At 43.4% G+C, this 13,467-nt stretch overlaps 1 protein-coding gene across 1 annotated transcript; it reads left to right on the top strand.

Moving 5' to 3' along the window:
• Positions 1–6: 6 nt before the first annotated feature.
• Positions 7–12,905, top strand: TBC1D23 (TBC1 domain family member 23). The gene is made up of 14 exons (XM_073565213.1): positions 7–43; positions 131–177; positions 946–1,049; positions 1,148–1,264; positions 2,069–2,161; positions 2,247–2,417; positions 3,303–3,345; positions 3,424–3,533; positions 3,682–3,824; positions 7,161–7,205; positions 9,438–9,526; positions 10,528–10,663; positions 10,758–10,952; positions 12,732–12,905. Exons 1-14 carry the CDS (start codon positions 18–20, stop codon positions 12,811–12,813), a joined length of 1,401 nt encoding a protein of 466 aa, XP_073421314.1. The 5' UTR covers positions 7–17; the 3' UTR covers positions 12,814–12,905.
• The last annotated feature ends 562 nt before the right edge of the window (positions 12,906–13,467 follow it).

Below are 13,467 nucleotides of genomic sequence, written 5' to 3' on the forward strand. Positions count from 1 at the left end.
TCTTCATATACTTCTTGATGCTGATCATGCTCGTCAATGTAAAGTGAGTACATGGGGGAGAGTAAACCCAGCGGCTCCAGCTCCGTATCACTATTGATCTTACACTAATGGCTTTTATCTCTATTTTCAGAGAGGCTGTGCTGTCAGAAGAAATGGAGTCTAAAGAAGAACTTATAAGTAAGACTGTGAGCGTGTTGGAAAAGATCATATTATTTTGTTGATTCACGTGGTCAAAATCCAAAGGCTAATACAGTCAGAAGATGTAAAAGAGAAATAAAACACTATAGATGCTAGGATAGTAAGCTGAGAGGGATTTCTGGGTAGGCCATATAATTTATTAATGGGGGATGGATTCTCGGCACCTCCGCTGTCTGAGGGTGCTGCAGCCAGCACCTCGTCCACTTCAGCTTCAGGCGTCACGTAGTGCCTGCGCCTGGTGCTGCAGATCATTTTGACTACGGCCTATTCTAGTATATCGGGACCAAGCTGTCATATCCTACAGTGGAATCTGATGCAGACCCTAAAGCCGGCCATCCACATTAGATGGCTGTCGGCCATTCATTTCACAGACAACCGTCTGAACTGACTCTCCAATACATGTGATTGTTTGGCCAAGTGCTCGTGTTCTCTATGAGGAAACCGCATTTGACACGTCGGCCAGCGACTTTTTTTAGGGAGAACAATGTGATTTACAGTCTGAAACCAGATTTCCACGATCGCCATCCCTCCCCATCGTCAGTCGGCCGGTGCCCCGTGCACTTTAGACTGTTGATGTCTTAAATTTATTGTTTGTGCGTGGATTTTTTTCTGTCATTTGAAAACATCGTCGTCGTCATCATCAGTTTAGCAAAGGGGTCTGAAATAGTCTTGTGAAATAGTCTTGCATCGGAGATATTTACTGTGACGTGTAATAACTAGAAGTTTCCTTTTAAATCCATGTTGTAGAGTTTCTGGAAAGTCCACCCACAAATCTTGAAGTAGCAGACATTGAAGATCTGTTCAGCTTAGCCCATCATTACTATAGCAAGACTCCAGCTTCTTTCCGCAAGGTAGATGCATGCTTTTTATTTCTTCACATGGACTATCTAGTAATCGTAAGTGCCAATCTTTAACAATGCTTGTGCTATTACTCTGCTATATATCTCAGGACAACCAGAACTTGTTCGGCAGCAGCTTGATTGCACTTAAGGACGACTCTGATCTCAGTCAGGCGCTTTGTTTGGCAATTTCTGTATCAGAAATTCTGCAAGCGAATCAGCAAGAGGTGAGTAAGTGCTATTGATTCCTGCATATAGGATGTACATCCGCAGTGGGGGCTTCAAGCAAAAGAAAACTCTGTCAGTATGTTGTAAGGAGAAGAGACCTGTCTGGTTTACAAATGCAGATTGGCCAAGACTCCAGCTCTAGAAAGAAGTATTTATAATGCAAAGATACAAGAATACTATCCATAGATGATAACTTACAGATCGCAGGGGCCCCCAAGAACGGGGAACTCCAGACCTTGGAACCAAGCTTTGAAAACTCTCCTCTTAAATGTACAGAAGATGCGCCTGCTTGACCTCTGCTCCATTCGTTGTGCATGGGAATGCCAGAGAGAGGTGACCACAGCACTTCACTATTTGCTGCAGTCCCGTAGTCAATGACTGACGCTCAGATGGAGCATGTGTACCTCTGCTCCATACAACTCAGGGCTGCAGATCTGGTTTTAGATGACAATTCTCATGGTGTTGGAGGGTCCCAGTAGTCAGACTCCCAATGATCCATAAGATGACCATGTAATGCTGACATATTGAAGGGTTCTTTGTCTCTGTGGCTTCTAGTTTTTAATTGATTTTCTGTTTTGCTCAACCATACAGAAACTTTTAAAGAGAATACTCCAGATATATTCAAGTTTTTTGTTTTTTTTCATTCTAAAATTAATAAATATATTATTGAAGTGATGTGGGCATCAATAATAAATGAAACTGATTTAAGGAAATCCCCAGTGGCGCATTTTCTTAATCGGTGAATGTGACCTAACCCCTGTCGTCTGCACTTTTCCATGACTTGCCTTCTCTCGCTCTTGTAGGATGGAGTGCGGTTCTTTGTGGTAGACTGCCGGCCTGCGGAGCAGTACAATTCTGGGCATCTCTCCACAGCGTTTCATTTAGACTCTGACTTGGTATGTAGAAAATACAGATTACGAGTCGCTGTTGTTATTGCAGTTATATCTGTAGTAGGGAGTGATACAGACCTTTGTGTTACAGATGCTGCAGAATCCCGGAGAGTTTGCACTATCTGTGAAGTCTCTTTTGGAAGCGCAGAAGCAGTCCATCGAGTCCGGCTCAGTGGCCGGAGGAGAACACTTGTGCTTCATGGGCAGTGGCAGGGAAGAAGAAGACATGTACATGAATATGGTTCTTGCCCATTTCTTACAGGTTTGACATCTTTACGTTTTATGATGTAAGCAAAATTGGTTGACCGTTTCTGCTTCTTTTTTTTCCCGAGCAATTTATGGGGGGCCTCAGCACCTAGACCCCACAAATTAAAACTTATGATTTTGTTTTTATGACGCATCAAGTCTTCTTAAAGTACAGTTACTCTTACTTGTGTACTATGATTATCATGACTTTGCATAAATCAATAGTGCAGTCCAATATAAGAAACATTGTAACAGAGAAAGTTAATTCTTTCTCCACTTACAAGCCATTTCTTCACTACCCCCTCCATTTTGAATTCACCATACACTCTGAAAAACAATAGAAATCCAACATGGTTAATTAGTATGGACTTCCAGCACAGTGAGGTATCAGATTACAGCTGCTTATTGAAGTTCTATAGAAGGGGAAGGAGGCGATTGGAGAGTAAAGTGATAGACACAGACACCATCAAAACCGTTCTGCTACTTTTTAGTAAGTTTTTCTCTCACACCAGACTTTGATTCACAGCTACACTGCTCAGTACTGCTGCATAATTACCTGCATCCCTGTTTCTGCTCCATCTGATCATGCACTACATACAGAAAGGAGACCAGGATTTCCTGTGTATGTGTGTGTGAACTGTCTGTAGGAGACATCATAGCAGCTAGAGTCCATCCAATAGACTAGAGAGTGCTACTGTCCACCCAATATTAGGGTGAGAGCGTCTGCAGATACGAAAGCTGGCAAGGCGATGGACAGGATACAAGTCTTATAATGGCCAGGAATGGTGGTGTTATTGTGAGCACTTACCTGAAGTGACAGATAGTTTACCGTAAGTTGCTTGAAAATACAAATCGAATAAAAGATGTATAAAATTGAGTTATTTTTTTTCTTGTTTAATAGAAAAACAAGGAATATATAAGTATTGCCAAAGGAGGATTTATGGGTAAGTAGCTTTCTGCTGTAGTGTTTCCGTCTGTGCGGTGGTAGATGTTTGGGTGTCACTTTGTGCTTCGCTCTTTAGTGTTGCAGCAGCACCTGGCAGACATTAATGCAGAAGGACCGGACTCCGGCTATGGACATTGGATTGTTAGTACATCAGGGTCTCGGAGCAGTGTGAGCTCTTATACAGATGTGAGTACTGCCCAGACCAGACTCCATTCGCTGAATCTTCCATAGGAATCTATTCATGAAGACCTGTATTCCTTCGTTACGAGCTCATTGTAAAGAGCTGATGACTGAATGTTTTCCATGTAATCAGGTTTTGCCTCTGGTTTTGCAGGGTGATGCTTCCAATGGCTATAGTGATGGAAAAGGGGTGAAGTCTTTAGTTAATAAAATGACTGTGGCATTAAAAACCAAGTCGGTGAACGTGAAGGAGAAGGTTATCAGCTTCATCGAGAATACCTCCACCCCAGTAGATCGGTGAGTGTTTTATATTATATATTTTCAGTGGACTGATCCTTGTTTTATTACACTTGAATTCAACATTGTTTCTTGATGTTCTGTATCAGATATTATTCGCTTCTCATCTATTGAAGCCATGTTATATACAGTCATATGTAAAAGTTTGGGCACCCCTATTAATGTTAACCTTTTTTCTTTATAACAATTTTGGTTTTTGCAACAGCTATTTCAGTTTCATATATCTAATAACTGATGGACTCAGTTATATTTCTGGATTCAAATGAGGTTTATTGTACTAACAGAAAATGTGCAATCTGCATTTAAACAAAATTTGACCGGTGCAAAAGTATGGGCACCCTTATCATTTTCTTGATTTGAACACTCCTAACTACTTTTTACTGACTTCCTGAAGCACTAAATTGGTTTTGTAACCTCATTGAGCTTTGAACTTCATAGCCAGGTGTATCAAATCATGAGAAAAGGTATTTAAGGTGGCCACTTGCAAGTAGTTCTCCTATGAAGAGTGGCATCATGGGCTCCTCAAAACAACTCTCAAATGATCTGAAAACAAAGATTATTCAACATAGCTTTTCAGGGGAAGGATACAAAAAGTTGTCTCAGAGATTTAACCTGTCAGTTTCCACTGTGAGGAACATAGTAAGGAAATGGAAGAACACAGGTACAGTTCTTGTTAAGCCCAGAAGTGGCAGGCCAAGAAAAATATCAGAAAGGCAGAGAAGAAGAATGGTGAGAACAGTCAAGGACAATCCACAGACCACCTCCAAAGACCTGCAGCATCATCTTGCTGCAGATGGTGTCACTGTGCATCGGTCAACAATACAGCGCATGCATAACGCCTTTTTGTATGACCAAACAACTCAATCTTTGTTCCATCAGTCCACAGGACCTTCTTCCAAAATGTAACTGACTTGTCCAAATGTGCTTTTGCATACCTCAGGCGACTGTTTGTGGCGTGCTTGCAGAAACGGCTTCTTTCGCATCTCTCTCCCATACAGCTTCTCCTTGTGCAAAGTGCGCTGTATTGTTGACCGATGCACAGTAACACCATCTGCAGCAAGATGATGCTGCAGGTCTTTGGAGGTGGTCTGTGGATTGTCCTTGACTGTTCTCACCATTCTTCTTCTCTGCCTTTCTGATATTTTTCTTGGCCTGCCACTTCTGGGCTTAACAAGAACTGTACCTGTGTTCTTCCATTTCCTTACTATGTTCCTCACAGTGGAAACTGACAGGTTAAATCTCTGAGACAACTTTTTGTATCCTTCCCCTGAAAAGCTATGTTAAATAATCTTTGTTTTCAGATCATTTGAGAGTTGTTTTGAGGAGCCCATGATGCCACTCTTCATGGGAGAATCAAATAGGAGAACTAATTGCAAGTGGCCACCTTAAATACCTTTTCTCATGATTTGATACACCTGGCTATGAAGTTCAAAGCTCAATGAGGTTACAAAACCAATTTAGTGCTTCAGGAAGTCAGTAAAAAGTAGTTAGGAGTGTTCAAATCAAGAAAATGATAAGGGTGCCCATACTTTTGCACCGGTCAAATTTTGTTTAAATGCAGATTAAACATTTTCTGTTAGTACAATAAACCTCATTTGACTCCAGAAATATAACTGAGTCCATCAGTTATTAGATATATGAAACTGAAATAGCTGTTGCAAAAACCAAAATTGTTATAAAGAAAAAAGGTTAACATTAATAGGGGTGCCCAAACTTTTACATATGACTGTATATTACATTATATTCCTTAATCATAGAGTAATAACTATAGTTAGAGCGGGACTCAGCGATCATCTGGTGGCTGAGGATCCGGCTTCTCTAACTTCTTGTAATGCAGTTATAGACTTGGGTCTGGTCTTGTACAGCTGCTGTCTGCGGGGGATTGAGAACAGGTGACCCCCGTCTTTTCTAGCGCCTCTCCATTCATGGGATATGGTACCCTCCTTCTCTGTATATACATACAGTCTTTTAGACAATTGGGCATCAGTCACAATAATATTGATGCCCACAAAGAGGAGATGGGAATCCCACCCAGTTGTCTCACAAGTATTTATATACTGGGAAGAAGAGGGACCGTATCTTAGCAATGAGGGGCTCAGAGACAAAAGAAAAACAGCAGCAGATTGAGGAGAACAGCGGCATTTACACCAGATAAAAAATACATATTTTTGGCAATAATAATCTTTTTTAAATATAGCCGTGGACAAGTATTTGTCAGCCACTTAAAATTGTCCCGGAAAGCCCCTTTATTTTTATTTTTTTTGTATTTTGGGCCTAAGAACTACCTGCCTGTTCTCTCTGGCATTAGCTGAGAGCAGTTACTGACCGCTCTTGCCGGCGATTCTGCTGCTACACATCAGCAGAGCAGCTTTTCCTCTTATGGGTTGCTCTGTTGAAGGGGCGGGACTTACCGGCAACATGCTGATTGACAGCTGGCTTCACGCAGGTAGGCAATGGGGAGCTGACTGTCAATCAGCATGCCTTCAGCAGTCACGTCACTTCAGCAGAGCGGAAGAGAAAGAGCTGTTCTCTCGACTTGTCATCGGAAACCGCAGAATCTCTGGAAGGAGCCGTCTGTGACCTCTCTGAGTCCGCAGATATCAGTGGCACTGAGCAGAACAGGCAGGTAATTGGTAACTACCTGCCTGTTGGTTCATAGTAAAAAATTAAATTGGTCCCGGATAACCCTTGTAAGGGTGCAGTCACCATTTTTTAAATTTTCCAAATGCTGTCTGATTTTTGTTTTCTTTCTTATCGGACAGCAGTCCGACACATTAGTCTCACAGATCCATTCACACATCTGTGCAAATTACGGATCCGAGAAAGATCAGTGAAATTCCGAGCATGTCCTATTCTGATGCGATGTAGTGGATTAGGGTATGCTCATAGTGTCTGCATGCACACCAACATCAGCACGGATGTGTGAATGCGCCCTTATTCAGATTTCATGGCACTGCCAGAGATCTACCGGGGTCCCAGCGATCAGACGGCCAGCAATTTGCAATCTGTTCCCTACCTCTGTAGCCCCCCACCGATCCTAAGAATGAAGGACTGCTGCGGCCCCCTCCGATCCTGGTCCCCCAGCGATCACTAAGTGATGGTTTATCCCAGCTATAATGCCTTCACTTGCTGAGATGGGAATCCACCTTTATGACGTCCCAGAGTAAACCTGCACATGTGATGGTGTTCTGTGCTCGTACACGGTGTGGTTGTCCCACGTATGTCTGTGGCCTTAGTTGGGGTTGATCATCGGACATGTTGAAGTGTCAGGTAATGTGTCACATGACTGTTATTGATGTAACCCTTTTTCGGTTTGTGTGCCTCAATTTACTGTAGAATGACTTTCAATCTTCCCTGGCCAGAGAGGGCGAGTTTGGAGCGGTAAGCTGTTGTGAGCTGCGATTCCACCACCTCTTCTGTACTTCTAACACAGCGCCTCACTCTCTGGAAGCATCAGTCACGCTTACACGTGCCACAAGCCACGTCTCCCCGGCCGCCGCCTTGACTACACAGTCTATGACCTACAACTATTGGCAGATAAAGCCATTTGTGTCTTGTCCTTATTGTGTTGCCCCCTTGTGGCCGGTCAGTGTCACTGATGCTTCTCTCTCTCCATTACTGGATGCGTAGAGGGACGCACTCGCCACTTTTCTGCTAACCGCACAAAAGCACTAATGTCCTCTTCCATCTGCAGCTGATCTGCTCTCTGTTCATAACATTTCACTCTAGAACAGTAAATTATTATTGCTAACCATTTCCTCTGACATTTCTCCAGTAGGCATCCCCATTAGAGACACATTACTGTTTTTTTTTCCCATTAGTGCCCATTAAATGCTGCAAAATATTTGACGATCGCTGTGTGCATCAATATATTGTAAGCTTCCTGCCTGCTGCAGTTTCCTCACTTGTCGATGAATCTGTCATCCGGTAGCCATGTTGTTTGCTGATCTCCATGTCGTCCTCATAAGGAGCTCATTTATGCCAGTTCTTTTTTCTTTCAGAGCACTGTTTGCGGAGGTTTGTTTTTTGTCATCAAGTTGCTCAAGGACTTGTTTAGGATTAGAGAAAGGATCTGCTAGCTGATGACTGGTCTTGTAGTAAATCCCCATTGAGGTGAATAGGACGGAGCCGCAGGATTAGACCCAACCCCAGGACCAGACTGGTCCTAAAGGCCCCGTCTCACTAAGCGATCTCGGTAGCGAGATCGCTGCTGAGTCACAACTTTTGTGACGTAACAGCGATCTCACCAGCGAGATCGCTGTGTGTGACAGCAATCAGCGAGCGGCCCCCCTGCCGGTATCGCTGATCGCTGGAAGAAACCTCTGGACATTTCTTTGGTCGCTGGTCTCCCGCTGGCCAGCACGCATCGCTGTGTGTGACAGGCGGGAGACCAGCGATCAGGTGTAAAAAATAATAAAAAAAAATTAAAAATATAGTTATTCTCACCTTCCAACGTCCCGTTCAGCCATCCTGCCTCTCTCCACGCTCCGGTCCCAGTGATCCTTTGCACGAATGACCGCGAGACTTTGTTATTCCTCGAGACCGTGACATCTCGCGGTCATTCGTGCAAAGGCTCACTGGGACCGGAGCGTGGAGAGAGGCAGGATGGCTGAACGGGACATCGGAAGGTGAGAATAACTATATTTTTTATTTTGATTCTATTTTTTACAGCGATGGCAGCGATGCCGGGCGCTTGGCATCGCTGTGCTGATCGCTGGTGAAGCTGTCTGTGTGACAGCTCACCAGCGATCACATAGCGACTTACCAGCGATCCTGACACCTTCATATCGGTGTCGGGATCGCTGGTAAGTCGCTTAGTGTGACGGGGCCTTAATCCTAGATGACTCCTACAACCATTTTATGGTTTGTGAAAGAGTGACTGGTAGGAAATCTAGAAATCTAGCTGAAGGGACACCCACCAGCTCCAGGAACGATGTTGTTCCTTACCCCATTACCCCTGGAGAGGTCCCCGTTCTTTGGAGGACCCAGTGGTTGTCCATCACTCTCTGACGTATCACAGAAAGGGTAAGGTTGTCAAACACCGTATAGTTGTAATATACCGACCGGCCAGTGGGTCCTGGTTGATGCGTACTGTATATGGGCTTTATGGACTACGTACATTATATGGACAAAATTGAGAGGTGTGTTGCGATACTTTTGTCTGTATAATGCAGATCTCATTCCTGGACTTTCCTTCCATGCAGCTCCTCGTCCAGTAGTGATCAATCTATTGCTCCATCCTTGGGAAACTTCACTCTGCATGAATCCGATTTTTTTTTTTTTTTTTTTTTTTTTTCTTTACATTTTGACATATTATGTATAGAAGAGACAGAAAATACAGCATCTGCTTGTCGGGATGTTATAAGTAGCTTTCCCATCACTTACAATTAGAGATGTTTTGCTGGTAATGTTCAGGCATGCATCTGCGCTTGCACGGACCTTTTTCTAGTGACGTTTCCTGCAGTTTAATGCTTTTATATGACCGCTGCCTAACAGAAGTCTTCTCTGTGGTGCCTCGCCCATGACACACAACTCGTATCTCCTGCATGAGTCGTTGTTGTTTATTTTATTTTAGTCTTCATGAAATCATCTTTTCTTGTCTGAATCCTGCAGTCACGTGAGCAGCAGCGACAGAGTGGGGAAGCCATACCGGGGTGTGAAACCAGTGTTTAGTATTGGGGATGAAGAAGAATATGACACAGGTAGTAAATATTTACAGCATTTTTTTTTTTTTTTTTTTTTTTTACCTAAAATATGTTTGTGTCGTCTGTCATGTGTAGCTTTTTAAAGGGGAAATTAGAGTTGGTGTCTCCGCAAACACAAAAAAGAAACTCTACCGCGCGTTTCCATCTGTTCTGCCGTTCTATCGGCGCGATTCATCAAAGCTTTCACGCTAGAAAACTGGGGTAAAAGCTTTGGAAAGTCGCAGCATTTTGGTGCAACTCAGAGTTGTGGCAGAATTTTGTCACTTTTATTGTTTTCACACCAGTATTCTTTGGTATGAGGACGTGGCGAGGATGGGACGCCATATCTTATCAAATTAATGATGTAGCATGTAGCATTCCCTATGCCAGAATTCTCACTCCATCACCTGCCTGGAGTGATTTTTTTATTTTTTTTTCTCCCCCCCCCCCCCCCCCCTTCAGACGCTCCAGATTCACAAAGAGTAGAGTTGAGTGAACACGAACATAAAAGTTCAGGGTATGTACGAGACAGTTGGTGTCCGGTGCTAAACTTCAAACATGGACTTCTCCCGAGAGAGACCGGTCGCGATGAATTGGGACCAGTGTTTACAAGTGATCATGAAAGCAGTAGTATGTCATTAACAGCTTGTGATTGACTGCAGTGGTCAATTGCTGTCTGCTTGTAAAGAAAAACCAAGAGAACCACTGAAGTGTGAGCACAGGACCACCTACAAAAGATGAGGGGAATGGTAGTTATTTATTTTTTATTTTTTGCTGTTTTATTTGCAGTTGTTTTTATAGAAGAGACACATCGCTGGAATCAGGGTCTCTGTCTTCACATTACGCTGCTCTCAGATTAGGTGGCAAAAACCTGGTGTCCGATTCCCTTTCAGTAGTCAAAACATGTCCATATCACTGTGAACTAGCCAAATCCTGGGATGGATGAATGAAAATGGTCGGCGCTGGTTACTTTTATTTACATTTTTTAATAATTTATAAGACTTAATTCATGCTTTCAGATGAGATTGACAGCGCCTCCATATCTGATGACGACCGAAAGGAAATCGTTAACATTCAGACCTGGATAAACAAGCCTGACATCAAACATCATTTCCCCTGTCAAGAAGTTAAAGAAAATGGACATATGTTCCTCAGGTCTGTCACTAAGCCTCGGCAAGTTAATCCTCTGTTTCGGTAACGTAATGACCTTTTCTTTCTTTCTTTTCTTTTTCCATGTTTCTTTTTATAGCCACCTTTTGATAACTGCAACCCATATGTATTGTTTGCGGGAAATCCAGTCTAGAAAGGGATTTGCTTACATACAGTCACGACAGGCGCTCAGCTCCGTCGTCAAGATCACGTCAAAAAAGAAGCACCCCGAGCTGATCACATTTAAGTATGGAAATAGCAGTGCCTCAGGCGTGGAAATATTAGCAGTGGAGAGGTAAGTGTTACATCATCTCCTAATGGCCAGAGAGGATCTTTTCCACCGTATCTGGTAACCTTCTATGGGTAGATTCGGCTTTTACCCGAGTTACGGACATTATTGGTTGATTGGTTAAAAGAGAACTCCACCATAATGCAGCTGAAAATTGGCATTAAAAAAACGCTGAAAAAAAGGCAACGTGTGGACAAACCCTTAATGCGACGAGAAGAAACTGAAATGTCCTCCTGACATTTCAGGGTCTTCTCATCGCATTAAGGCTTTGTTCACACGTTGCCTTTTTTTCAGCGTTTTTTTAATGCCAATTTTCAGCTGCATTTCACAGTACCAGCAAAGTCTGAGATTTTAGAAATCTCGTGCACACAGCTTTAGTTTTTTTTTTTTTTTTGTCCTCCGTATTTTATGCAGTACCTTGTTTTTTGCAAAATGCAGCATATCTCTTCTTTCAGCGTTTTCTCAAAAAAAAAAAACCTGATTCTACTTCATCACCAAAAACTGATACCTGCGGTGTTTTTTCAGCATTTTTTCAGGTTTTTTTTGCACCACCCATTGCTTTCTATGGGTGAAAAATGCTGAAAAAATGCTGAAAAAACACCGCAAATATCAGTTTTTGGTGATGAAGTAGAATCAGATATGTTTATCAGCATGCACAAGAGACCAATGTACCCTGTCAAAAACACAGCCAAAACTAAGCAAAACCTGCTTTTTTGAATCAAGTTTTTTGCCTGCGAGGGAAAAAAAAGCATAAAAAACGCAACATTTGAACATAACCCAAAGGTGCCGTCTGGCCTAAATTTTAATCTTCCTGGGGGCATAGATGGGGTGAAAATAACAAACTCTGCCAAATTAACCTGTTGTCACCTGCTTGGATCCAGCACAAGCCGCTCCAATTGCACAGAAAGCCTTGAAGGCAGAGGTCTTTGGCTGCAGCATCCGGGGGGGACTAGAACCGTGCTTCATTGCAGATGGCGGATGGCTATTCCCAGCCCCCCCATAACAAGGATGCGTGATTCCCCCAGAGTTTACATGAGGGAGGAATAAGCTACTTCCCAGATGAGCACCCTGGGGCCAGTAATAAGGGATTATCTGATAGTGGGCGACCCTTTAAGGGCCTGTCACACTAAGAGATATCGCTAGCAATATCGCTATAACTTGTGGCGTTATAGCGATATTGCTAGCGATATCGCTGTGTGTGATACTTACCTACAACCCGCTCCCCCGCTGTTTATCGCTGATCGCGCGAGAACAGGCTGGACTGTTTCTCGTCGTCAGCTTCCTGCTGTGACGACGAGCGACGAGCGTGGAGCCGGGCGGGAGGACGTCAGGATCGCCTAGTGTGACAGGTAAGTAGCGACCCCCGACCCCAGCGATGTCGCTGGTGAGATCTGCCTGTGTGGCAGCTCACTAGCGACCACTTAGCGATGCACCAGCGATCCTGACCGCGTCATATCGCTGGTCGGGATCGCTGGTACATCGCTAAGTGTGACAGTACCTTTACTAGGGATCATTCACATGCCAAAATCTGTCATGAGGGGCTTGTCTGCTATCAAGTATGGAGCCATACAATCTGTACAGGTTACATTGCTGTACATCTAGAGGAAGATGCCTCCATACCTACGGCATACCAAGCAAAACTTGACCATGAAATTGGAGGTCTTCGTTCCACCTCTATGGCAGCCAGGTTATGACTTTGTAAAAGCCTATCAATAGTACAGCCATGTGTTTGAGCCCTCGTATTCTTTTCTCGCTCACCTTTATGCGTTTTTTTTTCCCACCCAGATACTTAATTCCAAATGCAGGAGACGCAACCAAAGCCATTAAGCAACAGATCATTAAAGTCCTGGATGCTCTGGAGAGCTAACACCTTCCTGACATCACACGGGCCCCATGTCTGGGCAACAAAAGACGTTTTCTAATTGATGGCAAGATAATAAAATACTTTATTTAATTTTCTCCGGATTCTCTTTCATAGCACTCCCTTTTTGCATTCATTTTGGGTTTTTTTGTATACAATTACTGAACATTATTGGAAGTGAGCGCAGAGGAGTGTGGAGATACACGGACGGCGTCGGCCATCGCTCCACTGTCGGGAGTGACGATGAATGACACTCTGAGGAATTGCTAGAAGACGTGTTGCTTCCCGCGATCAGACGTTGGGAATAAGGTCAGCATTCCTGCCCTGATGCATCAGTATTTAGCGCTGACGGTGTAGAGGGAGGACTGCATTACACACCAGAAGCCGATTCTCACCTATACCAAAATCCTAATGACCGCAGTGCACTAATAATGTTATACCAAGCTGTAAGCGGCGCCGTTTTCTACATAAAACAAACTGTTTCTAACTTAAGACGGGGCAAGCATTGCATGCTGAGCTAACGATGTTCACTTTATTATAGTTGGTATATTTGCAAGTTATACATGGGGCTCTTGTGCAATGTGTTTTTGAAGCAAACTGATCGAAAATGGACATTTAAAGGGATTTTCCGGGGATCCAAAAAAAAAAGAGTGAGAGGGG

The sequence above is a fragment of the Dendrobates tinctorius genome, unplaced genomic scaffold (assembly GCF_039654945.1).
Source record: "Dendrobates tinctorius isolate UK_male_01 unplaced genomic scaffold, ASM3965494v1 ptg000016l, whole genome shotgun sequence".
NCBI classification, from domain to species: domain Eukaryota; kingdom Metazoa; phylum Chordata; class Amphibia; order Anura; family Dendrobatidae; genus Dendrobates; species Dendrobates tinctorius.